At 45.0% G+C, this 27,704-nt stretch overlaps 1 protein-coding gene across 1 annotated transcript in view; it reads left to right on the top strand.

The window, feature by feature from the left end:
- Nucleotides 1-4,890: 4,890 nt before the first annotated feature.
- Nucleotides 4,891-27,704, top strand: part of cnksr1 (connector enhancer of kinase suppressor of Ras 1) — a 143,874-nt gene continuing 121,060 nt past the window's right edge. The window contains exons 1-4 of the mRNA XM_038798021.1: nt 4,891-5,045; nt 22,215-22,372; nt 25,742-25,932; nt 27,217-27,304. Coding sequence (XP_038653949.1) covers nt 4,994-5,045; nt 22,215-22,372; nt 25,742-25,932; nt 27,217-27,304 — 489 coding nt within the window. The 5' untranslated portion in view covers nt 4,891-4,993. The remainder of the gene's footprint in view (nt 5,046-22,214; nt 22,373-25,741; nt 25,933-27,216; nt 27,305-27,704) is intronic.

Below are 27,704 nucleotides of genomic sequence, written 5' to 3'. Positions count from 1 at the left end.
GTTGGGCGGGATGCGAGAGAAAGGGAAGGGTGGTCTGACTGAATGGATTCGCCCCTTTTAATATAGAACCCTAGATAGGATTTTAACCCCTTCATTTTAATGGAATGAAAATCGGGCAGGTTCTGCAATGAACGTGCGCTCCGCTCAGTGGCGTGCAGAGGTCTGGTGATGCCCGGGGCAAATCTTGATTGTATGCCCCAAGACTCAAGTATAAGGCCTAATATACTGAGAAATATTATGAGAAAGGAAAACATTTTGAATATATAAACACAGATGAAACATGAAATAAACGCTTTATTCGATTTTAATATAAATCAATCAAATTTATTAAGTTCTTTTCCCCAAATGATACCTCCTGTCACAAAACACCTGAACTACTTCACTTTTTACATCAGCTGTGAGAAATTCTTTTTCAATGCTTATTAAAGCCAGGTTGGTCAGTCGCTCCTGTGACATAGAAGACCTCAGATATGTTTTTATTAATTTCAGTTTTGAAAATGACCTTTCACAGCTTGCGACTGAAAATGCGATTGTAAGCAGTAATCTGTATGAAACACACAGGGCGCAATTCTCCGCACTCACGACGGTGCGGAGAATAGCGGGGTTCGTAAATTTTTACGGCCACGCTAGTCTGACGCCCTCCCGCTATTCTCCCCCCCCCTCCATGCCCGACTCCCGACACGAATTGCTGCCGCCGTTTTTTTACGGCCAGCAGCGATTCTCAGCTGGCCGATGGGCCGAGTTCCAAGCCCTTTACGGCTGTTTTTACGAACGGCAAACACACCTGGTCTGGCCGTTCGTAAAAACGGCCGTAAAGTCCCGATTTTGAAAACCATGGCACCGATTGGCACGGCAGTACCACGGCCGTGCCAAGGGTGCCATGGGCCCGCGTCCTTCCGCCGCCCCGCTGATCACTTTGCGGGGCGGCTGAGGGGCATCCCGGCCCGCGCATGCGCGGGTTTCGCGCAAATGCCGATGACGTCATCCGCGCATGCGCGGGTTTGAGTCTTCCAATCCGCGCATGCGCGGCTGACATCATGTGATGCGTCAGCTGGCGCAAACTCTGGCAAGCGGGCTTAACGAATTTCGTTAAGCCCGCGATGCCAGAGTTCACGGCCGCGGCATACTAGCCCCGACCGGAGACCAGAATCGGTTCCCGGTCGGGGAGGGGGAGGCTGGCGTCAAACCCGCCCGGATTTGACGCCAGCCTTACGATTTCTCCCTGTCTGGGAGAATCGTGCCCACAGCGTCGGAAAGACATCCCTCCCATACTGCAGTAAAGACTCCAGAGCATCTTTAGGATCAGGGGGAACTCTATTCCCTCCAGCTCGAAGGAGCATCACAAAATCAATAATTTTGTCATATAACTGAATTGCAACCACATCATTGTCATAATAATTTGCAAAGTCTGAACATTCCTTTTTAAATTTCTCTCTTTCTTGTTCATCTTCAATCACTACTGAATTCAAGTTCAGAAGAAAAGAAAATCGGTCACTGAGTCTTTGAAGACGGGCACTGCGGTCTTCAATTTCAGTTTTTAATCTGTTCACAATCTCTACCATTACTCTATTCATTTCTTCTTGTGCCGTCAGTCCACTATCTCTTGCTGACTCCCCAGGCATTATTCTTCTTCTCCTTGTTCGTGCAATTGGTATTCCCCAATTTTCACAATATTCATTGGCTAAATCTATTGCATTGTGGATAATTTCATCATTCTTCAAATTCAGGATATGAATAAGTCCTCTCAGATCACAAGAAGCTTCATGGAACCCCATTTTCGGATCCTGCAAACGTTTTGAGACTTTCTCCACTGATGATAAAACTGAGTACCAAAAATTTAATAAAGCTATAAATGGGAACTGTTGAATAGAGTTCAGTAGCGATCCTGCATCAGATTTAGTTTCCCTGAAAATTCTCCTTCCAGCAGGTGTTGAAGGCTTGCAATAACGTTGTCACACTCTTCGTGGATTACTTGCACAGCACCATGGCTGGAACTCCATCTTGTGTCACACTGTCTTTTCACAGTCCGAGTGCCAAATGATTTTAACACTTCCCAACGAGAAGTAGATGAAGAAAAAAAAGTAAAGAGTTTTTCTAGAATGCCAAAAAATGTAACAACAGCAGGTTGCACCTCACTTGCATGGACACAGGCCAAATTGAGGCTGTGGTTCTCGCAGTTCACAAACACAGCTTTTGGGTTAACTTCAAGAATTTTTTGTTGAACACCTCCTCTCACTCCAGCCATAACTGCTGCGTTATCATATGCTTGACCACGACAGTCATTCATGGAAATTTTGTCTTCTTCCAATTTTTCCTGAATTTTATTTACCAGGCTGACTGCATCTTTCTTGTTGACTTGAAAAATTCCCAGAAATGTCTCCTTTATTTCTACTTTTCTGTTTTCATCAATATGAACGTAACGCAGAATTTCAGAAACCTGATCTTCATGGGCAATATCTGGAGTTGAATCCAGCATTATGCTAAAATATTTTGCGTCCTTAATTTCGGAAATTATATTTTTCTTGACAGTTTCACCAAGAAGATTGATTATTTCGTTTTGAATTCTGTTGGACAAGTAGGTGACACTTTTTGGTTTCTCTTTCCCTCTCTGCAAGTGTTTTTCTAAGATGTCATCATATTTGGCCAAAAGTCTGATTGTTGCTAGAAAGTTTCCTGTATTTTCACTGACTGCCTCCCCTGGCTCTGATAACCCAGATATTCCTTCTCCTCGATGTCCACGATAGGCCAGATTCTGTTTTGCCAGAAAGGATATAACCTCGACAATCCGTTCAGTTATAGCTTTCCATCTTTTCTTTTCAGCAGACATTTGCTGTTGAAGTTCAGCATCTATCGTAGTTGAATGATGGAGTCGAACTACGAGGTTCAGGTATTCCCTCATGTGAGCTCTGTGAGAAGGGCTTTTCTCATGGTCAAGTATTGTTGGATTTAATTTTCTCCAAGTGGAGAAACCGTCTTCCTTTCCAAAGTTTGACACAGACGACAAATGCTCCTTTGAAAACAAAAAGCAGACAAAACAGTAGCATGCTTTCCGATATGGAGAGTATAACAACCATTTTCTCTCCACAATTTCTCCGTTTGTGGAAACTTTATCAAACCACTGTTTGGAAAATGATCTCCCATCCTTCTCAGCAAATGGACCACTTTTATTCTGATATCTTTCAGGGCCATGTTGTAATATTGTCATCTTCAAATGATCTGGAATCGGTTTCTTCAAACAGCCAAAATCGCTTCTTTGCAAAAATATGCTAAAATCTTCTTTATTTTCTTCACATGGATCATCATCCTGACAACGAGACTGAGGAGAGAGAGTATTATGTTCTGACCGAGCTGAATCCGTATCAGAAAAATCCTTCTCTGCACCCACATCATCTTTTACTTCTCCAGGTTCTCCTACTTCTTCTTTACTTCTTTTTATCCATGGATCTAATGCCCCTCTTTGATGGGACTCTTCTTCGACTCTGGCCCTCTTTTTTTTCCTGTTCTGTGCTCCACTCGGTTGTACACGAAATACTCGTAACATTTCATTTTCTATCTCAAAAACCGTAAGACGCATGAGAAAATGGGAAGAAAATGGTAAACAATCGGTCAGTTGCAGACGGATAAACCATATTTCATTTCTTTGTTCCTTCGGATCAAATTATTTCACACTGATTCTTCACTGATAATTTTGTGCAATTTATATCATAGACTTGCAAATTAGTGGTATCTGTATTCGAATATTAGCATGTTAAGGAATAAATGTCTCCTATTCCGAGATTAAATGCCATCGCAGTGCTCTGATCATCCAGGCTTCACTCTTACTACATCCCACGTAAATATTTCATTAAATATCACCAAAAAACCTATAAAAAACGTAGTTGCACCTGTTCTAGAGCTTTTCACTGACCTGAGTAGGTAAAAGAACTAATCTAGATGCACAAAAAGCTGAAGAAAAGACGAGTTATGACTCGAGGAAACGCAGGAACGAACAGCCACGTCTGCTTGTTGCTTTTGATGGGTGCACCACGTACCTCATGTGCATGCGTGTGGGGGGATGGGGAGAAGCACCATTTTCTCTAGACAGAAAGGGTACACCATGTTAAAGGAATAAAGGGCTAACAACTGCCTCTGCAGTGTGGTGAGCCTCCAAAAATTGATTTATCACCGCTGAAATTTTAAAATTACTATCTTATTTCCTTCTCTGGGGCAGCACGGTGGCCTAGTGGTTAGCACAACCGCCTCACGGAACTGAGGTCCCAGGTTCGATCCCGGCTCTGGGTCAATGTCCGTGTGGAGTTTGCACATTCTCCCCGTGTCTGCATGGGTTTCGCCCCCACAACCCAAAAAATGTGCAGAGTAGGTGGATTGGCCACGCTAAATTGCCCCTTAATTGAAAAAAATAATTGGGTAATCTAAATTTAAAAAAAAATAATAATTTCCTTCTCTGATTGGATGCCCCTATCCAATGGATGCCCGGGGCCAATGCACCGTCGGCCCCCCCCTCTGCACGCCACTGGCTCCGCTCCCCGAGATTACTGCCCAGTCGTTGAAAACCAACATTTAGCCATTGTCTCCGCTGTTCCCTGTCTATCTCCCCCCAGTAAGAAGTCTTACAACACCAGGTTAAAGTCCAACAGGTTTGTTTCAAACACGAGCTTTCGGAGCACTGCTCCTTCCTCAGGTTGGACTTTAACCTGGTGTTGTAAGACTTCTTACTGTGCTCACCCCAGTCCAACGCCGGCATCTCCACATCATATCTCCCCCCCCAGATGCCTGGCTGAATGTCCCTCTCTGTTCTCAGGATCCCCAGGCTACACCTTGATTGCTCAATGATTGGCAGGTGTCAGGACCAATGGGGGCTCGCCACCGCCTACCTGTGAGTGACGGGCTGGGCGGAAGTGGTTGAAGTTTGGTGAGAAATCTCGGGCAGTTTTGAACGAGTTGCAACCTCTCCGCCAGCGTTTGCTTTTGGCGCCGTGTCGGATCCGGATCGATGGAACCGATCAACAGCTGGAGTCCACGCAGGGTCTCGGTATGGTTACAAGGTGAGAGATCCCAAAAGGGAGGAGGAAATGCCGTTCCACCAGGTGTTTCTCCTTTAAGGAACTGAGCGAGTTGTGTCTTGTCTTATTGACCTTCGCGTTTCTGGGTTGGCGTTCCTGCAGACACTGATAATAAAATCAGTTTCCCTCCCTCCCCGCGCCTTTTATTGAGTCAACTTTGAAGGCTAAAATGTTGCCATTGTTTATAGTTACATTTGTAAATGTTTATAGGCAATGGAGCAACAGGCGGCCCAATTCTTGCTCCGATGATTTGTCAACCTAACCAGGGCTAAGATTTCCTCCTCGCGGTTTTGGGCAAAGGGCAGCAGTTCGATTTGGGCGGCGTGCACTCCGACCAAGGGTACATGAACTGGTCCCTGCCCCAGATCGGATCCTTCTTACTGTTGTGTTCCATTGATATCAGGAGTTGGAAAGATAAATCAGGTCACAGCACTGACACATTAACCACGATCTGACCTTCATGGACATTCCAGCAGCAATTTGGCTATTTATTTATTGCTCTTCATGGAGTAAAACATCCCTTAGATGTTTTCCAGGAAACATCAAGTTGGAAGCTGGGTTGATGGAGTCTGGTTGTGGGTCCCACAGTAATGTTTCCTGGCACCCCCGCGTCTGATAGCAATACCAGAAGGGGATGTGGAGGAGAAGCCAAGGAATGATTGAGGATGCATTGGGAAGTATGCTATACTGGGCAGGTAGTGGATCCTGAACAGCCATTGGCATTGATAGGCTGAGTGTCGGAAGACTTGTCGACAGGAAATGGGATATGGCCTATTGACATAATGTTGTCATAATAAAAGCTATTGATACCACAACGTTTCGAAATTGGAATGTACTCAATAGAAATACAGGTAGGTCAATCCAATACAATGCTGGGGACAAATTGTTGTTTGACTATTGAGGAAGAGTATAATGCATGGTAGCACAGTGGTTAACACTGTTGCTTCACAGCGCCAGGGTCCAGGGTTGATCCCCCCCTTGGGTCACTGTCTGTGTGGAGTCTGCACATTCTCCCAGTGGCTGCGTGGGTTTCCTCCGGGTGCTCCAGTTTCCTTCCACAAGTCCTGAAAGACTTGCTGTCAGGTGAATTGGACATTCTGAATTCTCCCTCTTTGTACAGGCATCGGAATGTGGCGACTAGGGGACTTTCACAGTAACTTAATTGCAGTGTTAATGTAAGTCTACTTGTGACAATAAAGATTCTTATTATTAGAGAGTTGTCTTAAATTTTGTGCAAGAAGCCAGTCACATTCTCCAGGGTAAAAGGTAGACTTTGCTGGGTGAGCACTTTGTGGAATCGTTTCATTGAGCCCACAAGCATGACCCAACCTTCTTGTTGCTTGCCATCTTAACTCAGCACCTTGCTGTCATGCCCACATGTCTGTCCTTGGCCTGCTGCAATGCTCCAGTGGAGCTCAATGCAAACTGGACGAGCAGCACCTTATAAAAGCAAATTACTGCAGATGCTGGAATCTGAAACAAAAGAAAAAATGCTGGAAACTCTCAGCAGGTCTGGCAGCATCTGCAGGGAGAGAAACACTTTTTAAAAACCCCATTGCAAACCCCACCTCCACACCAGGCCATCTGTGTCTTGTTCTTAACTTTGCCACATTTTTGTTGCAGTCTCTCCCAGTTACAGTAAAATATCCAACCCGTTTTCCCTCTCTTAGTTCTGATGACGAGGCAAATGGACTGGAAACGTTAACTCTGTTTTCTCTGCCTATAGATGCTGCCAGACCTGCTGAGGTTTTCCAGTATTCTCTGTTTTTCTTTATTTTCTTCAGGGTGCTCCTGTAGACCCCGTTCAAAGTGACCAAAATTATGGTATTTCAAACACTTAGCTTATCAAACTGCAATCGTAAGGGACTATTCTTTGTGTATGGTATTTCCTGTACTTGTAAGCTGCTTAAAAATCTTGTTCCGGTAACTAAGCCCAAGTGCACATAGAACCTTTAACAATACAAAATGTTTCTACAGCAGAATTAAATTCAAATTTACTTCCAGTGCACCCAAGGCACTTGGATGAGCTCATTGCTGTTTGTGCTCAACCTATGCAAATCAAGCTGTCACTCCTTGATGCCACATCTGGTTATATGCTGCCTTGATGTCAAGGTCAGTCACTCTCACCTGACCTCTGGAGTTCAGCTCTTTTGTCTATTCTTTTGGACCAACACTGTCATAAGGATCGGATGGGTATAGAGGGATACGGCACAAGGAAGTGCTGAGGGTTCTAACCAAGTTGGTATCATGACCAGTACAGGCTTGTAGGGCTGAAGGGCCTGTTCCTGTGCTGTATGTCCTCCTGCTCCTCTATACCGGTGCAACCCAAAGGAGTGTCACTCTATTGGCCTTGAGTGATCGTCTGTGTGGAGTTTGCACATTCTCACCGTGTCTGCATGGTTTCCTTTGGGTGCTCCAGTTTCCTCCCACAATCCAAAGGTGTGCAAGTTAGATTGATTAGCCATGTTAAATTGCCCACGGTTACGGGATAGGACAGGGGAGTGGGCCGAGGTAGAGTACTTAGAGGATTGGCGCAGACCCGATGGGCCGAATGGGCTCTTTCTGCACTGTAGGGATTTTAAGTATCCTTCGCAGGCAGCACGCTAGCATGGTGGTTAGCATAAATGCTTCACAGCTCCAGGTTCCCAGGTTCGATTCCCGGCTGGGTCACTGTCTGTTCGGAGTCTGCACGTCCTCCCTGTGTGTGCATGGGTTTCCTCCGGGTGCTCCGGTTTCCTCCCACAGTCCAAAGATGTGCGGGTTAGGTGGATTGGCCATGCTAAATTGCCCGTAGTGTCCTAATAGTAAAGTTAAGGGGGGAGTTGTTGGGTTATGGGTATAGGGTGGATACGTGGGTTTGAGTAGGGTGATCATTGCTCGGCACAACATCGAGGGCCGAAGGGCCTGTTCTGTGCTGTACTGTTCTATGTTCTATGTTCAAGCATTCTAAAATGGCTTGTGGCAGTGAGTGTGCAAGTTAATGCAACATTCGGGTGAATCGTTTTCCTTTAGCTGCCAATGTATCAGTCATATAATCCGTAATTAAAGAAGAAAGCCAGATCTCGGGACATTTCGTTAGACATCAAGTTTATTACTCAGTTTGTTGCAGGTATCTGGTAACCCTGTCGAAGTCCTACAAATGGGACTGTGTTTCATTGAAAGGAAATTCACATAAACTGTACATCCCTCTCCATGCCCCATCTATCCAAGAAACATTATTCATCATCTGAAGGGGATAACTCAGATGATGGTATTTATGTTCGACAAGGGATATAGATTTTCCTTTAAATTGTTGGGGATAGAGGAATCTCCTTACCCAGCAGATTTATGAATTTTACTTGCCTTCCTAAAGGGTGTGTCTGAATATCTGAAAGCATTAAAGTGTAGATGTTTAGGGTGTCAAACAGCAAAGCATTTTAGTGAATATCCTGGGATGAAGGGCTGAACTCCTGATCCATAGAAGAACTGTAGAAAGGTTACAGCACAGAAGGAGGCCATTCAGCCCATCTTGTCGATGCCAGCTCAAGGACAACCAGGTGCCTTTGTAATCCCACCTTCCTGCACCCAGTCCATAGCCCTGCAGCTTACAACATTTAACATGTAGATCCAGGAACTTTCTAAAAGAGTTTAGGATCCCCTGCCTGCACCACTAAATCACGCAGCGAATTCCAGACTTGCACTACCTTCTTCATAAAAAGGTTTGTCCTTGTGTCCCCCCTTCTGCCATTTATCTTGAATCTAAGTCCCCATTCTAGAATTCTCCTCCAAGGGAAACAATTTTATCCTGTCCACTCTGTCTCTTCCCCTCATGATTTTGTATACCTCAATTAAGTCACCCCTCAGCCTTCTTTGTTCCAAGGAAAATAACCCCAACCTCTCCAATCTCTCGTCGTAGCTACACTTTTCTAGCCCTGGCAACATTCTTGTAAATCTCTCCTGCACTCTCTCCAGAGCAATTACATCCTTCCTGTAATGTGGCGACCAGAACTGCACACAATACTCCAGTTGTGGCCTCACAATGTTTTATACAATTTCAACATTATATCCTTACTTTTATATTCTGCCAATGAAGGAGAGCATTCTATGTGCTTTCTTTACAACCTTGTCTACTAGATCTCTCTCTTCAGGTACCCTCTTTGTATATTCATATTTATTGTCTACTCCAGGCATTGTCAAACTCGGGGTTGCGACGCGCGGGTGATTCGCGGGCGGGTGTCGGGAGGGTCACGGAGCCGTCCATCGCAGGGCTCCCGATCGCACAAATCTGCGCACAACAGCCACAGCAGCTGGCTGTTAAAAACGCTGACGACAAGGGACCTCCAACATGGCTGCGAACATGTAAAACAAAATAGGGCCGCGCTGTGCATGCGGCGAGATCATCAGCGTGCATGCACAAAACTGCTCATGTGTGCTGATGATCGGGCACGCAGGCGCAGTGTGGCCGGTTTTTAAAAAAAAAAACGGTTGCAGCTTTTTGTTTTACAAGTTCAGGGAGGTTTTATTCATTTTATTCATTTATTTTATTCATTTTATTTTTATCTTTTTTACAAGCTCAGGAGTTTATTTGATAAAATTTTACCGGAATAAAATGCAGAATTTTGGACAGATGGCGACTCCATACTTTCCGACACCGGAAGGCTTCACCTTCATCCAACAGGTTCCATTGGAGGAGAGTGTACGAGAGCCAAAGGGACCCAAAACCATTTCCTCCATTTTTGTCAGCAGCAAACAAGGCAAGAGAAAATGTTGGGTAGCGCAGGTCGGCCGGTGTAGATCGCAACGGTCGGCCGGCGTGGGTCGCGAAGGTCGGCCGGGTTGGGTCCTGAAGGTTGGCCGGTTGGTAAAAATGGGTCCCTGGAAAAAAAGTTTGAAGAACACTGGTCTACTCCCTATATCTGTTTGACCTTCCTAAATACATGACCTCACTTCTCTGTGTTAAATTCCATCTGCTACTTTATCGCTCACTCCACCAACCGATCTATATCACTTTGGAGATTTTAGCTATCTTCTACACTATCCACCACTCAGCCAATTTTTGCATTGTCTGCAAATGTCCTAATTCGGCACAAATATCGTGGGCTGAAGGGCCTGTTCTGTGCTGTATTTTTCTATGTTCTATGTGCCCCCATGTTCATGTCCAAATCGTTACTATATAACACAAATAGTAAGGGCCCCCTGTGGAACACCACTTGAAACAACTTTCTATTTGCAACGACAGCCATCGACCATTACCCTTTGTTCCCTGTTACTAAGCCAACTTTTTATCCAGTCTGCCACATTGCCCTGTATCCCATGGGATTTTATCTTTTTGACCAACCTGCCATGTGGGACTTTGTGAAATGCCTTGCTAAAATCCATGCATACATTATCCACTGCGCTACCTTCATCAACCCTTCTTGTCACTTCCTCAAAGAATTCAATCAAATTTGTGATTCCGGCAAGACCTTCCTGCCTCACAACAAATCCATATTGACTATCCCCGACTAGTCCATGCCTTTCTATGTGGCAGTTAATCCTACCTCTCTGGATTGATTTTACTAATTTGCCCACCACCGCCTATAATTTGGTATTTCCTTCAATCCCCTTTTAAACAATGGAACTACATTTGCATTTCTCTAGTCATCCGGTACCTCCTCTGTACCTCATGAGGATTTTAAAAATCATCCTCCGAGCATCTGCTATCTCCTCCCTGACCTCCTTCAGTAGCTTTGGCCCTGGTGACATATCAACTTTCAAGGGTTCCAACCCTTTGAGTATTTCCTCTCTCTTTATGATTATCCCAACCAATATCTGTGTTCCTCCTGGACTACTATATCTGCATCATTCATTTCTTTTGTAAACACAGAGACAAAATATTCATTTAAACCCTTCCTACTGCTTCTGCATCTACACACAAGATTCCTTCTTCAATTCTGATAAGTCCCACTTTTTCCTTCACTAACCTTTTACCATTAATGTATTGGTAAAACATCTTTGGATTTTCTTTAACTTTATTTGCTAATCTTTTTTCATGCTCTCTCTTTGATTTCCTTATTTCCTTTTTGACTTTGTCCCTGCACTTATACTTGTCTCGGCTATCTGCAGTGCTTAGATCTTTACACCTACCGTACGCTTTCTTTTTCTGTTTGATCATCCCCTGTATTCCTTGAGACAACCAGAGGGGTCAAGATTTGGCAGGACCACTCTTATCTCGCTTTTTAGTGCTTTTCCATGATCTATTCTCTAGCAGTGCTAGCTAGTCCACCTCCGCCAAGTCCCTTCTCATTTCTTTAAAATTGTTTACTCTTGCTTTATCTCTGTCCTTTGAAGACCATAAGACATACGAGCAAATTAGGCCACTTGGCCCATTGAGTCTGCTCCGCCATTCAATCATGGCTGATATTTTTCTCATCCCCATTCTCCTGCCTTCTCCCCATAAGCCCTGATCCCCTTATTAATCAAGAACCTATCTATCTCTGTCTTCAAGACACTCAGTGATTTGGCCGCCACAGCCTTCTGCGACAAAGAGTTCCACAGATTCACCACCCTTTGGCTGACAAAATTCCTCCTCATCTCTGTTTTAAAGGATCGTCCCTTTAGTCTGAAATTGTGTCCTCTGGTTCTAGTTTTTCCTACAAGTGGAAACATCCTCTCGACGTCCACTCTATCCAGGCCTCGCAGTATCCTGTAAGTTTCAATCAGAAACCACCCCCCCCATCCTTCTAAACTCCAACTAGTACAGACCCAGAGTCCTCAATCGTTCCTCATATGACAAGCACTTCGTACCAGGTTTCATTCTTGTGAACCTCCTCTGGACCCTTTCCAAGGCCAGCACATCCTTCCTTGGATACAGGGCTCATAATGCTCACAATGCACAAAATGGGGTCTGACCAGAGCCTTATATAGCCTCAGAGGTACATCCCTGATCTTGTATTCTAGCCCTCTTGACATGAATGCTAACATTGCATTTGCCTTCCTAACTGCCAGCTGAACCTGCACGTTAACCTTAAGAGAATCGTGAACAAGGACTCCCAAGTCCCATTGTGCTTTTTATTTCCTAAGCATCTCCCCTTTTAGAAAATACTCTATGACTCCATTTCTTCTTCCAAAGTACATAACCTCACATTTTTCCACATTGTATTCCATCTGCCATATCTTTGCCGACTCTCCTAGCCTGTCCAAGTCCTTCTGCAGCCCACCTGCTTCCTCAATACTACCTCTACAGATCTTTGTATCATCTGCAAACTTAGCAACAGTACCTTCAGTTCCTTTTTCCAGATCATTAATCGATATTGTGAAAAGTTGTCCCAGCACCGATCCCTGAGGCACACCACTAGTCACCGACTGCCATCCTGAAAAAGACCCCTTTATTCCTACTCTCTGCCTTCTGCCAGTCAGCCAATCCTCTATCCATGCCAGGATCTTACCCTTAACACCATGGCCTCTTAACTTATTTAACAGTCTCCTATGTGGCACCTTGTCAAAGGCCGTCTGGAAATCTAAATAAATCATGTCCACTTTGTTCTCTTTTGTCTAACGTCCTTGTTAATTCCTCAAAGAACTCCAACAGACTTGTCAGACATGACCTCCCCTTGACGAAGCCGTGCTGATTCAATCCTATTTTATCTTGCACTTTCATGTAATCCGCGATCTCATCTTTAATAATGGACTCTAAAATCTTACCAATGACCGAAGTCAGGCTAACCGGCCTATAATTTCCCATCTTATGCCTCCCTCCCTTCTTAAACAATTGTGTTACATTAGCCACTTTCCAGTCCTCTGGGACCCTTCCTGCCTCCAGTGAATCCTGAAAGATCACCGCCAATGCCTCCACAATCTCCTCAGCTTTCTCTTTTAGAACCCTGGGGTGTAATCCATCCGGTCCAGGTGATTTATCCACCTTCAGACCTTTCAGTTTCCCCAGAACCTTTTTAGTGATGATCACTCCACTCACCTCTGCCCCCTGATTCTCCTGGAGCTCTGGCATCCCACTGGTGTCTTCCACCGTGAAGACTGATTTTAGTAAATAATTTCTTCTCGCAACTGGAATCGATTCTTTAACCATTAGTGCTACTGTCCCTCCTTTTTTAGCTCCCATTCTATAGTGTCTGAAAGTTTCTGCTGGTGGCAAATTAAATAATCCAATCACATCTCTGTTAAAAATGTAATGTTGGGTTGAACTATGCAATTTAAATTTCTGATATGACTTGCGATTTTTCCATGACTTCTTCCGTAAGCAACTTGTCAATATTTTCCGCAAACAGACTGTGTCCCTTAACAACTCAAACCGGTTTCTTTCACTCCCCACTGCATTAAATGTATTGCAGATCTTCTTGTAAGTGCACAGGAGGCATGTCGAATGTGCAAAATAATCACTGTGATGGAATGGTTTGTGCAAGTCAGACCACAAACCAGATTTATTTATAATTTTAAATACCGAATTGAAACAAGACAACAAAGCAAAATACTGTACAGCAAACTGATAAATTACTGTATGCACAGTTGGGTTAATGCTGTTCAAACGATTTGGAGCCTGACATTGCTCTGGGATTGTCTTGATATCCTACTGATAAGAGCTTGGCAGACTCTCCGAGAAGTAGTGTTACTGATTGATTTTAGCCATTCACATTATTATTGGTATATCAATAACTTTCTGGTATTACAATCCCAGACCAGACCTCAACAGTGGCTGGGATACAACTTCCGGTGGCAGCCATGCAGTGAGCGGTCACACATTTGGTGGTTCCCACTCAAGGTGGTATTTTCCCGTCCGAAGGGGGAGGTTTTGGATGGAAGGAGGTGTAGGAATACCTGGAGAAGGTGTAACTCCTCTAGTATGGCTGGTGAATGGATCCACAAACTGGGTCGAGAAGAAAAGATCTGCTGGAACAAGAGAGCCTTCCTGGTGCGCCACAAGATACGATGGCAGAGAGAAAAGTGGCTGTTCTGTCTGCCAAGTGGTCAACTGAGCAGCTAGTGAAGTTTCTGAACGTAAAGTTCAGCCAGCAGAGGATGGAGGTCCTGGAAGACCTGACCAAAGCAGTGGAGCCGATCAAAGCAGGGATTGATGAGATTGGAGCAGAGGCTGGAGTTCCAGGGCTGGCTGATCCAGAATGTGGAGGAGGTGGTGTGGGAGCATGAGGAGCAGTTAGCCTCGTGGCTGGCCAAGGTGGGGGTGATACGGGAGAGCCAGAAAAGGCTGAAGAAGAAGGTGGAGGATCTGGAGAATCGCTGCAGAAGGCAAAATGAGGTTTGTGGGTATGCCCGACGGCATTGAAGGTGCGGAGGCTGGCACGTATGTGGCCAAAATGTTGGAGCAGTTGATGGGGGAAGGGAGCCTTTGATCAGCCCTGGAGATCAACCGAGCACATAGGGCGCTGATGAGGAGGCCGCAGGCGTTGAGCTGCCGTGGGCGATGGTGGTGTGTTTGCACCACTTTCTGGATACAGCAGATGAGGAAGTGCACCTGGGAGTGAGCTGCGGGTGTACAATGATCTGGGTGCCGAACTGGCGAAGCGGAGGGCCGGGTTCAATCGGGTCAAGGCTGCCCTCTTTAAGAAGGGGGTGAAGTTTGGGGTGCTGTACCCGGCCCACCTCCGGGTGAATTTCCAGAAGCGTGAATATTATTTTGACACACCAGAGGAGGCAATGGAGTTTGAGGGACAATGGACTGGCAAGAGAAGGAGGACATTGACTTTGGAGGAGTTTATGCAAATGTTTCTTCTCCGGAAACCTTTCCCCTTGAAATATTCCTTTTGTTTTGATGGCAGTGTGTTTGGAGGGCAGCCCCTCCGAGGGGGAACATCAAGGGTGAGTGCATCTTTTCTGCTTTTTGCGGGGAGGGGGGGAGGAAGAGAATTGGGGGTTAGTGGGTTTGGAGGCCTTGGGCGGGGGCCACATGCTAGCTGGGTGGGCTAGTTAACTGGAGTGCAGTGAGGGGGTTGTCGGGAGATGAATGTAGAGGAGGAGGATGGGGTTGTTGTTTTGTTTGGGAGAGGCGGATTGTGGTTTGCTGACCAGGATGGAGTGGGAATATTTGTGGGGGATGCTGGGGCAGTTCGGGCAGGGGTTTGTGGACTGGGTCAGGTTGTTGCACAAGGCACCAGGTGGAAAGTGTATGGACGGACCGGGTGAGTTTGAGATATTTCTGGCTGCATCGGGGGATGAGGCAGAGTGCCCGCTCTCCCCGTTGGCCTTTGCCTTGGCAATAGAGCCACTGACAATGGCACTTTGGGCATCGGGGGACTGGAAAGGGATTGTGCCGGGGCGGGAGGGGAGCGTCGAGCACAGAGTTTTACTGTATGCAGATGACCTGTTATTATATATTTCTGACCCATTGGGGGCATTATGGGGATTTTGGAGGACTTTGGCAGGTTCTCCGGCTACAAGTTGAACATGGGAAAGAGCGAGGTCTTCCCAATTTGAGACCAGAGGGCAGGAGCGGAAATTAGGGGACTTGCCGTTTAAGGTAGTGGGGCTGGGTTTTAGATTCCTTGGCATTTGGGTAACGCGGGTTGGGCGCAGCTGCAGAAGTTAAATTTGACTTGGTTGGTGGAGCAGATGAAGGGAGACTTCAAGAAGTGGGATGTGCTGCCACTGTTGTTGGCAGGACGGGTGCAGACAGTGAAGATGATGGTGCTGCCTTGGCAGGATGGGTGCAGACAGTGAAGATGATGGTGCTGCCTTGGCAGGACGGGTGCAGACAGTGAAGATGATGGTGCTGCCAAGGTTCCTGTTCCTATTTCAGAACCTCCCAATCTTTGTCCCGAAATTGAAAAGGTTAGCCCGCTGATCTCTGGGTTTGTCTGGGCGGGGAAGACCCCACGGGTCAACATGGCTTATTTTTTGAGAGGGGGCATGGAGGGTGTTGGGCTGACGTTGCCAAATATAATGAGTTATTACTCGGAGGTGAATATCATCATAATAATAATCGCTTATTGTCACAAGTTGGCTTCAATGAAGTTACTGTGAAAAGCCCCGAGTCGCCACATTCTGGCGCCTTTTAGGGAGGCCGGTACGGGAATTGAACCCGCACTGCTGGCCTTGTTCTGCATTGCAAGCCAGCTGTCTTAGCCTACTGTGCTAAACCAGCCCCATGGTTAGGAAGTGGGTAGTGGGGGAGGGTTTGGCATGGGGGCCGATGGAGGCGGTTTCAAGTAGGGGAACAAGCTTAAGGGCATTGTGCCGTTGCCTTTGCCGTTATCGCTGGCCAGGTACTCGTCAGCCCGGTGGTGGTGTCAGCCTTGAGGGCATGGGGGGCAGTAGAGGCAGCATTTGGGACTGGAGGGTGCCTTGGTGTGGGCACCAATTTGTGACAACCATAGGTTTGCACCGGGGGGGGGGGGGGGGGGGGGGGGGGGTGGCGGCTAGATGCAAGGTTTTGGAGGTGGCAGCAGGGCAAGAATTAAGCGATTTGGTGACCTGTTTGTCGGGGGCAGTTTCGTGAAATTGGAGGACCTGAAGGAAGAGTATGAGCTGTCCAGGGGGAACGGTTTCAGGTACCTGCAGTGTGGGATTTTGTGAAGAGAGGGGTACCGTCTTTTCCTGGGTTACTGCCTTTGGAGCTGCAAGACAAGGTGTTGTCGAAGGAGGAGATGGGGAGGAGAAGGTGTCCGAGGTCTACAAGGATCTGATGGACTGGGAGGGTGCCCCGTGGGGTATATAAATGCAAGTGGAAGGGGAGGTGGATGCTGGGACTATGGGCTCTGGCCCTGCGGAGGGTGAATGCGCCCTTGTTGTGTGCTGTTGCACGTTTTACTTGAGTGTATTACGCGTTTATTGGAGTGTATTAACACGCCTCCGTTTAAAGGCCGTGTGCTTAACACTACTACAGCTCTGTGTATGTAATTTCAGCTCGGAGTCGCCAGGTGCCGTATTTAGACACCTCACAAGTATATCAAGGTCAGGTTCAAAGTAATAAAACTATACACCGATTAGTAAGTTCAAACGATTGATATTTATTATACAAATATAATAAATACGCATGCATACGCTAAAGACTAATACTTATTATTAAACGACTAAATACTTATCTAAGTAGGAACCAGCAAGGTCAGGGGACAAGGCCTTTGTTCCTTTCTGGACTGCACCTTCTGTTCTCTAATAGTCGGCTAGAGTATAAGTAATGCCTGGGTCACGTAGCGAGCGTTGTTTTGGCACTTACTGAATGATGGTTGGTGCTCAACGGCCGGTGATGAAAGACAGGTTCTGGAGGCTGGAGTCGGAGTCAGAAGCGGAGCCGGAGCAAAAACAGCAGATCTGGGCCGGAGTCAACAGACAGAACCATGTGCGGGGTCTACCTTTTATAGGTTCCCCAATGTCCGTGCCTCTTCGAGGCGGGCCTCTACCTGCCATGTATCGATTGGGTCATTTCCCAATCGATATCTTACAAATCCCCCAATCTGAGGGTTTCTTCTCGATGGGTGGGGCGGTCTCTATGGGTCTCTGTGATGGATACTTATGGTGCCGTTTCGTCTGGGCCTCTCTCAAAAGTATCTATTCATATCTAAATGTATCTATTGTGCTGGCCTGGATCTTGATCGCCTCATTACTATGCAAAGCGTTGTTGCCATTTCCACCTTTGGTTGAGATCCTGCACCTGGCCATAAACTGGTTTCGATACATGTAGAATGCTAATTAGCCTTCTGCAAACTGCTTGTCCTGGCTAAGACTGTTTTCTCCCTGCAGCCTTAGCAGTTCTCCATTTTGGTAGCCCAGTGTCCATCTTAGGTGGCTACAGTGCGAGGCTGAGCCTCATTCAGTTTAAAGTAATTCATAGGGCACATATATGCGTAGATGAGTAGGTGTTTTGAGGGGGTAGAGGATAGGTGTGGGCAGTGCATGGGGAGGCCCGTAAACAATGTTCACATGTTTTGGGCATGTCTGAATCTAAAAGGGTTCTGACAGGGATTTGCGGACGTAACGCCCAAGATGCTGGGGGTGGAGGTGGCCCCGAGTCCCAAGGTAGCGTTATTCGGGGTGTCAGATGATCTGGGAGTTCAGGGGGCGAGAGAGGCCGATATCTTGGCCTTTGCCTCCCTGATAGCCTGGGAGCGGATCTTGCTTGGACGGAGGAACTCGGAGCCGTCAAAAGCGGAGTGTGCGGATGAGTGACCTGGAAGAATTCATGAAGCTGGAGGAGGTCAAATTCGTTCTGAGGGGTCAGTTGATGGGTTTGCTTGGAGGTGGAAGCCATTCATTGACTTCTTTAAGGAGGATTGAGGTGTCGGAAAACAGTGGGGGAGGGCGGTAAGGGGGTTAATATAATAAGGGGAAGGGAGGATGGTAGAAGGGGCCGAGGGTGGGGAGCAGGGCGGGTGGGGGGTGGGGGGGGGGGGGGAGTGGGTGTTGGCTATTTATAATGTTGTATATTACTCCTTCAGTTTGTTTTTATTAAATGCCTGAATAAAATATATTAAACAGAGAACAGTGGCTAGGATACCGGACAGAAACCCCAATATTTTGTTTTAATTTTGTAAGACTGTGAGGAAAGGATACCTTGCTCCAGGAGTGCTTTCACAAAGCAATAGGGATATGGTGCATTAAAACAAACTTTCTTACTAACACAGCAGTATAATCTTTAACATCACACCATAAGATAGCTTACAATTTCCCTTAAACAATACTTCTCAATACAATGCCCTTAATTGCCATCTTTATTTCCATTTGAACAAAAAAGAAAATAAGGAATCTCCGATCTCAATCCACTTTGAATACCAAGAGCACAGAGGGATACAGAGGAATACTTGCTTTACAGAATTATTCTTTGAGAAAGATCTTTTGACACTGCTTTACAGAAAATATCTGACTCCTGTCAGACCCATGCAGAAACTCTGGCTGTATGTCTTCAAAAGCTGTTTTTAGCTGGCTTGTTTCAGCTCCCCCTTGTCCTCAGACAAGTCTTCACTGTTTTAAATACTGTTAATTTATTCTAACTAACCTACAGTGAAAACAAACTGCCTTACTTGTGGTCTCCACTTCAGCAACTGAAAATGCTTTCTTACAAAGCCTTCGCTTGACCCAGCAGTTACATCATCTCACGAAGCTGGAAACTAATGATCTCTCCAGGGAATCCCCTTTATCAAAACAGGATTGCGTTCGCCTATTTTTACAATAGTTAATTAAATAATTAATTAAAACAAATAATTAAATAAATAATTAATAAAAAAGACTATTTTTACGATAGTTAATTGCACCCCTGGCTCTCACAAACTTTGTTGTCTTTCAACCTAATAATCTTTTAAAACACAATTTCAGCAGTCAAACGCACTCTAACCCAGGATTCTAACCCTTGCGTCACCAAATACTTAAAATATATCTGAAATTCTGACACTCATCATTCTGGAGAAGGTATAAATGGGGAGAAGCTAAGCCTCTGAGTACTGTGAGGTAGGTATACAGGAACTAGTCTTTATCCTGAAAAATCTGCAAGGCTGCAGATTCAGTTTTGCTGGGGTCTAACACTTGGACAAAATGATGGGGTATAGATTTAACAGCACGTGGAACCAAGTATCCAAGTTAAAACCAGATCAGTATAAATGGGCCTTCTGGTCCCCTATTTAACTAACTAATACTGACGGGCATTAGGCCAACATTTCTATATTGGATTGCTTGCTGAAGAAGCAGTCTCTTTGAAGATTATGATCTTTTAGGGTTATTTCTATCTTCCTACCACGCACCTCTTTGGCTTTTGGCTTACTCCGCCAGATGTACTCCAACTTCTCATATCTTCAAACGTTTTTATTCTGGCCTGGGCTTAGCATTCAGTAACGTGCCCAAGGCAATGAAACAGAAATCTCTGTTATATCGAGCTGTTAACCTATTCTATGCCGTTTAAGGAATTGTCTTCAGTAAATCGAGTACCGCACCTCCAATTAAGTTAAGAACTATTAACTGAATGTATTTAACAAAAGACAAACCAGTAACTGCCCAATAACACAGATATTTTCAGTAGAAATCCTTACACCAAGGGCAGCACGGTGGCGCAGTGGTTAGCACTGCTGTCTCACGGCGCCGGGTCCCAGATTCGAATCCCGGCCCAGGGTCACTGTCCCGTGTGGAGTTTGCACATTCTCCCCGTGTTTGCGTGGGTTTCACCCCATAACCCAAAGATGTGCAGGTTAGGTGGATTGGACACGCTAGATTGCCCCTTACTTGGAAAAAAATGAATTGGGCACTCTAAATTTATATATATATAAAAAAAGAAATCCTTACACCAAACTCAAGTTGGGGGAAAAACCAGAAAGAAACTGCAAGCCCCAAAATAACAGTTTATAAGATGCAATGTTTCCTTTTGTACCAATGTGGAGCTGCACCAACGTAAACTATTAGATGTAGGTCATATTTCTCTCTCTTCCCCCGCTTTTGATTGCTTCCTCTTACTCACACACACTTCCTTGGATTCAATTTCCAACCTGTTCCTCCTCCAGAATATCAATCCACATAAGTCCTTTTATATCCCAGGTAGGAGTTAATGAGACATCCAGGATGTCGGATCTTTCAACCATTACATTTTAAAATGCTTGTTGGTCATAAGCCACTGCTTGTTTGACACTTTTAAGAAAACTCTGTAAATGTTAAAACGTTTAGGATTGTGTTGACATAAACTTTGGGATATGAATTTGTTCTTTTTAACAGCAGTGAGTGAAATGAGTAAAGGACCCTAACAGAACTGAACAATACTTATTATTGTCACCATTGTAAAACAAATCACGATAACATTAACACCAGGGTAACTTATTTGAAGCTTGTATTCTCTCTTTGGAAGTTCCCTACATTTCTCTTACACTTTGTGCCTTGTGATAATTATGCTATCCCATCATACCAAGATGACAGAATTTTAATGAGGTGAATATGCTCTGCATTCCCAATACCATTGTAACAATTGATGCCTTGTTCATAACAATTAAAGTATATGGTTTAACGTCTCTTTACATGCTTGAGATGTTAGCTGGCTGTGATTCAGGTGCTCAGAAGGTCAATTTTCAACATGCACATTCCAATCCATTCTGGAGCACACCCAGGATTTTGCTCTGTAAGCTTTTGAAAATCTTGAAGACATTTGGAATGAATCTCTGAGCTAGGTTACCACCATTTGTAAAAGTTACACATAAGAGATCTACATTGGTAACCATACATAAGTTCCAATTTGTTAGTGATGAGAGCAGAGACCAAGACTTGTGGTGGAAGAAAGAAAGAAATGAGCTCATGAACAGGGGCCATTGAAAAGGATAACTCATTGTCAGTTGAGTAAAAAGTTAATTGATTATTTCACAGCTCTCAAGATCGACAAAATAGCTCAACACATTTCTGAGTGGAAATAGAACACAACAAGCGCGATCTATGGCGACCGGGCGAGAGAATGAGCGGGCTGATGAGATAGTGGGAGAGGCCAAAATCGGGAACCACATCCGGCGCCGATCTGTTTCTGAACTGACCAACCCACTCCCTTTGACGAGATGTGGATCCTGTTGCGAATGGCAAGAAACCAAATTAAGACCAATCTCCATCCCATTAACTGGAAGGACCCCTATCAAATGGTCTCCCGTGATCTAACTGCCTCCCCATTTCTTCAGAAGAATTCTTCTGAGGATCATGAATCTTTTGAATTCTCTACCCTAGAGACCTAGAGTGAGATAGACAATTGTTACAATCCTAGGAGAGTCCAGGGTTACGGGAAAAGGACAAGAAAGTGGAGTTGAGGCCACGATAAGGTCAGTCATGATCTTATTGAATGCCAGAGCAGACGCGAGGATTGCACGGCCTACTAGTGCTCCTTATGTTCTTGAATCTCACATTGCAGGGGGTGGATGAGGTTAGGCTGTTGCACATTGCTATGGGCAAGAGAAGGGTGCATTGTTAAGCACGGAGTGCTGGATGAGGGTAGGCTGTCAGGGACTGCGGGGCTGATGAGTGTGGGTTGTTGGGTACAAGGAGGGTGAGCTATCACACACTCTGAGGATGGATGGGGCAGTCACACATCAGATAGCTCACTTGGGACACAGGAGAGATTGAATTGCCTGTATGTGTCTATATGGCTCAGTAGGTTAACAGGCTGCGACTTGTCCATTGCACAGTTGGAGAGGCTGATTGTCTATTTCTGATCTGTAAAGTTAGGCCTTGAGTTAGTTAGCACTCCATGACCCAGACTCTGCATGTTGCTCTGTTCCCTAGGCCTGGACAACAGTGTGCAGAAATATCAATTTGATCAATGGCAGGTGAATGGAGAGCAACTCTTACGACTATCCCAGCAGGACCTGGAGGAGCTGGGTGTGAAACAGATAGGACACCAGGAGCTGATTCTGGAGGCAGTGGAGCTACTGTGTACACTGGTAAGGAAAGGTATTGTTTTGTGTGTCTTGTGATTTCTGGTATCACTGGAGGAAGCCTGTGGACTGACTCGATAAATTCTATTGCCTGGGTGTCTGACTTGCATTGGGGGTGTTTCATATTTATGTCAGTCAGTTGCTGAATCCCTTAAATTGCTTAGATTTAACTCTGGGAGAGATAAGCCGGTGCCTCACCAGCAAAACCTCCTGACTGTGCTATTCTATCATGTTTGTTTATATTACAACAGATGCACTGGGCTAGATTCCTCATTTTCATAATATTTAAAAATTCTTTCACGGGCTGTGATAATCGCTGCCAAGGTCAGCATTTGTTGCCTATCCCTATTTGACCCTTAAACTGAGTGGCTTGCTAAGGCTTTTCAGATGGGAATTTAAGAGTCGGCCACATTGCTGCAGGCCTTGAGCCAGATGTAGGCCAGACTAGGTAAGGATGGCAGATTTCCTTCTCGAAAGACATTACTGAATCAGGTTTTTGCAACGATCAATTATAGTTGCCATGGCTGCCATTACTGATATGAGTTTTTAATTTCAGATTGTATTAATTGAATTAAAATTCCACCAGCTGCCAAACCTGTGTTCCCAGAGTTTGTAACTTTGGTCTCTCAATTACAAGTCTAGTGACATTATTGTGACACCATCATCTCCCGCCAGTGGTCTAGTGCAGTAGAACCATGTCAAGTAATTGTTGGTGTAACGGATCTGGAGTATTTAAGTTATTGGGTGACATCATTTGATTCGGATGGGGATATATTCTTGAGTGTAATCCATCACTGGAACCCATGATTTTGTCACCTGCAGGCTTGATTTGGCCCAGTTCTCCTAGCTTGCCCAGCTGCTTCTATCCTGTCACAGCTTTATTATATTGCGGTAACATTTATTGTTGCAATGATGATTTTCTGTTGCTCCCTTTACATCCACTGACTCAACCAATTAGTTATCCACTTCAAAAACTCCCCTTCTATTAAAAGCCTTTCTGCCTTTGAAAGCACTGTGCTATGTGAAAAGCCTTGGGGATCTGATTGAAGCAGATAGAACTGTGACAGGGCTGGACAGATTGGATGCAGGGATGAAGTTTCCTCTGCCTGGAGTGGGGAGGAGGGGGGTTCTGGGACAAAGGGGTCACAGTCTCAGTCTCAGGCTATGGGGTAGGCCATTTAGAAACGAGTTGAGGAGAAGCTTTTTCAGTCAAGGATTGGTGAATTTGAGGAATTCTCCACCACCAAAAACTGTGGATACCAAATCCCTGATCATATTTAAGAAAGTAATAGATTTATCTATTACTCTAGGCTCTAAAGGAATCAAGGGGTATCTGCAGTGTGCAGGAGCATGGTTTTGAGATAGAGAATCGGGCATGATCACATTTAATGGCAGGCAGGCTCAAAAGGCCGAATGACCTACTCCTCTTATTTTCTGTTTGTTTTGGGTTGTATCCTCCAGGGAATTTATCAAACAAAATCTCTGTTGTAAAGCTGAGCTGACCTTTTACTTTGTTTCTCCTGATGCCCTGCTTTTCATTCTTCCAGGATGTTTTCAAAATAGAAATAAATCTTTTAATTTTAGGCTGGTACTAAAACTATCATTCCTTTTTGTGAGGTTTTTACTGAGAGCAATTTGCTGTCTTATGGTGAAGGGAGTTCCTCGCTCCAAAACAAGTTATAAAAGAGCAGAAACTAACTGTGCTGATAACACCAGGGTGGCGAGGGCTTGGGTAGTATTGTGGGTTAGAGCATTGGCTGTCCACCTACTGTACCTTTTGGGATTCCTTAACTGATTGGGCTTGAATGCAGCTCAGAGACACGTTGCAAGTAATAAATGACTGACTGCCTTAGCCAGGCAATCTCACTAACCCTCGTATCCTAGCCATCACCAGACATTATAGAATTATAGAACAGTACAGCACAGAACAGGCCCTTCGGCCATCAATGTTGTGCCGAGCCATGATCACCCTACTCAAACCCATGTATCCACCCTATACCCGTAACCCAACAACCCCCCCCCCTTAACCTTACTTTTATTAGGACACTACGGGCAATTTAGCATGGCCAATCCACCTAACCCGCACATCTTTGGACTGTGGGAGGAAACCGGAGCACCCGGAGGAAACCCACGCACACAGGGGGAGGACGTGCAGACTCCACACAGACAGTGACCCAGCCGGGAATCGAACCTGGGACCCTGGAGCTGTGAAGCATTTATGCTAACCACCATGCTACCCTGCTGCCCCATGTTTGCTTAGAATTACAATGTCTTAAAGAGATACCTCTTCCTCCACCAGCCCCGATTCAAAGAGAATAGTCACTTGGTATATTCACACCAGAAATAAGTAATCTGATACCAATTTGCTCCAATCTCTCATTTTGTCCTGGATAATAGTTTTGGAATTAGTTTCCCAGAATTCATATTATTAGTATATGATGGAATCAAAATGCGTTGAACTGGTTTGGATCTGTTCATTTTGATTCAGTCACCACTATTTCTGGTCTATTACCATCAGCAGCCAAGAGAATATGGAATATAAAATCTCAAATGACTCTTTTGATTGCTGTTTATAGGTTTCCTCGTGCCCATGTTGCTGCTTGTGTTGCAGTTCAGATAACATGTATGGTTTAGAATTGCGATGCTCACTTTCTGCTCATCACTCCAATCTGTTGCAGTCTGACACACGGATTTGCAGCATTCATGTCCTGTAACTTCATGGCTGCTTAGTGTCGGATTTGGGAGCTATCCCAAAGATGTGCTGAGGAATCCCTCTCGAAGGTTTCCAGGTAAGGGTTTACCTAGCAATTGTCCAGAAGCGCAAACGTTCCCTGGACAATTGCGCTGTGCTGGGAATCATCCAACAAAGTGATATAAATCACTAACTTCAGATAGTTCTGCCAGTTTTACCCTCTGAAAGAGCTAGACGGAAAAAAAAATCACGTCTAACTTCAGAGTAACTGCTTTAAAGTCCCAGACCGAGCCCTGCATGGTACACCCCCAGGGAATTTTCCCCCAACTAAACACCCCATCTCCCACTGGTATTCCTGCCTGAATAGGAACCTGTCCCCCACCCCCACCCAACATGGCTGCTGGAGTCAGTGACATGCTTTGCTGCCTGAGTCTCACTTGACCTGAGTCAGGAAGGTTGGGCGGGACGAGCACTAAGTGTAGGTGAGCCGATGTGGAGTAGCAATCCGCTGCTGATCCCCACTCTGAGGAAGTTACGGTCCAATAAGTCCAATAAATGATATGGTTTGTACATGGATTTTGGAGATGTGAATTAGTCCTTCAACTGTAAAAACCTTTGTTCCTGGCAGTTGAGTGCTACTGTTGTTAGAGTTTCTTTCTAGATGATTTTGTTTCCATTTTCAGACCTATGATCTGGAGACTGAGAATCTGAAGATTCTGATGGAAAAGTTGAAAGCTGTCTCTGGAACACTTCAGTCATTCATTGTCAGTCGGAGGAAGGTCAGTCCAGGCCCACAGAGGCCTTCTGGAGACCTCCTCACCTCTGTCATAGATCTTCTTCAAACTACCAAAGCTATATTTTCATGGCTAAACAGGTACTCGGACAAAATACATGTTATGCCTGTTGATTAGAATGATCTGTCAGGAAATTGCCAACCTTCCTCCTTTATGTTAACTGTCTGATATTAAATGTTTTAGGTACATAAGGATAAAATTATTAGGCTGAGCAACTACAGCGCCATTGTTTTGTTAAGAGGCACTAAACGACAGGTCAACTCAGAGCAGCTTGCATATAGCATGTGGTTTGAACGTAGATAGTACAATGAAGGAACAGAGCGAATGCTAGCCCTTAGAGGAAGAATTAGTTGTGGTGGATCAAAGCAATGTTTGAAGAAATTGGTTTCAAGAGTTTTTAACAGGAAATGGTGAGAACAGCAATGTTTAGGAGGAAGGACTTCCAGAGAGTAGGGTCAAGGGGCTAAGGCTTCATCATCAACGTTGCAATGGAAGGAGGTCATGTTGAACTTGTATAAGACACTAGTTAGACTTTCATGTGGAGTACTGCGTCCAGTTCTGGGTGCCATACTTGAGGAAGGATATAAAGGCATTAGAGAGAATACAGAGGAGATTCACGAGCTTGATCCATGGATAAAGATCTGTGACTATGAGGATGAATTGGAGAGGTTGGGACTGATTTCCTTAAAGAAAGGAAGTCTGAGAAAGATTTGATAGAGGTATTCAAGTCCTGAGGGGTATGGACAGGGTAAATAATGAGAAACTGTTTCCACTCGTGAGAGCACCAAGAACTAGAGGGCACAAGTTCAAAATAATTGGCAAAGGTATAAAACTGATGTGAAAACCCACATGGTGGTTGGAATTTGGAATTAACTCCGAGAGGGTGGTGGAGGCAGGTTCAATTGAGGTACTCAACTGGGAATTTGATTCCATCTGAAAAAGAATGTGTAAGGTTTCGGGGATAAGGCAGGGAAATGGGGCTAGGTAGAAAGCCCTTTCAGAGACTTGATGGGCTGAAAGGCCTCCGTCTGCACTGTAAAGATTCTGTGATTCTGGAAGGAAGGGATGCACAAGAACCGAGAAGGGGATGTAAACATAGAGAAATCTCCAGAGCTAGGGTAGAGCAAAGCCATGGAAAGATTTGTGAATGTGTTAGAAAATTTTAATCTTGATTCACTGGTGGGATGGGCAGCAGTACAGGACTGTTTTTGAAAAGAAAAAGCATGATGTGAGTGCGGCTTAGGGCGGTTATGGTGCAGCAGGATATGATGATGTGTGTGGAGGTTGGAGGTGGTTGCTTATCACTTTTGGAGAATTTGAGACCCTAAAGAAGCTCTAACTGTGCTTCTCTTCTGCCAAATCAGATACCCATTTATATGTATAATCAACTACTCTGCCATGAAGAGAGAGATCATCAGGTTATGTATGGAGCTGGCAGAAACCATTCATAAGGTTTGTCAAATACTTAATTCTGATACAATTCATTAAATTATGTAGAATGTACGGCACAGAAACAGGCCACTGGTACCAATGGGTCCTGCCGTTATTTATATTCCACATGAGCCTTTATCCCACCTATCAAAATATTCTCCTTTCCCTTCATATACCTACCTAGCTTCTACCAAATTCCATCTATGTGTGAAAAGCTTCGAGATGCTGATGTGAGCACATGCCATAAAACACGAGGAATACTTTCCTTTGCATTTCTATATTTATCCCTTGTCCCCTTCTAAAGGTGATAACCCTTCCTCAAGTACAGTTCTATGGTGGCAACTCCCCCAATGTCCATATTAATTTCTGAGGGCGGATGCAATGGGTTTCTGGTTGCAGTAGATAGTGAGTTACAGACTCT

This window comes from Scyliorhinus canicula, chromosome 1 (assembly GCF_902713615.1).
Source record: "Scyliorhinus canicula chromosome 1, sScyCan1.1, whole genome shotgun sequence".
NCBI classification, from domain to species: Eukaryota; Metazoa; Chordata; class Chondrichthyes; order Carcharhiniformes; family Scyliorhinidae; genus Scyliorhinus; species Scyliorhinus canicula.
This window is presented reverse-complemented; position numbering and strand designations above follow the sequence as displayed.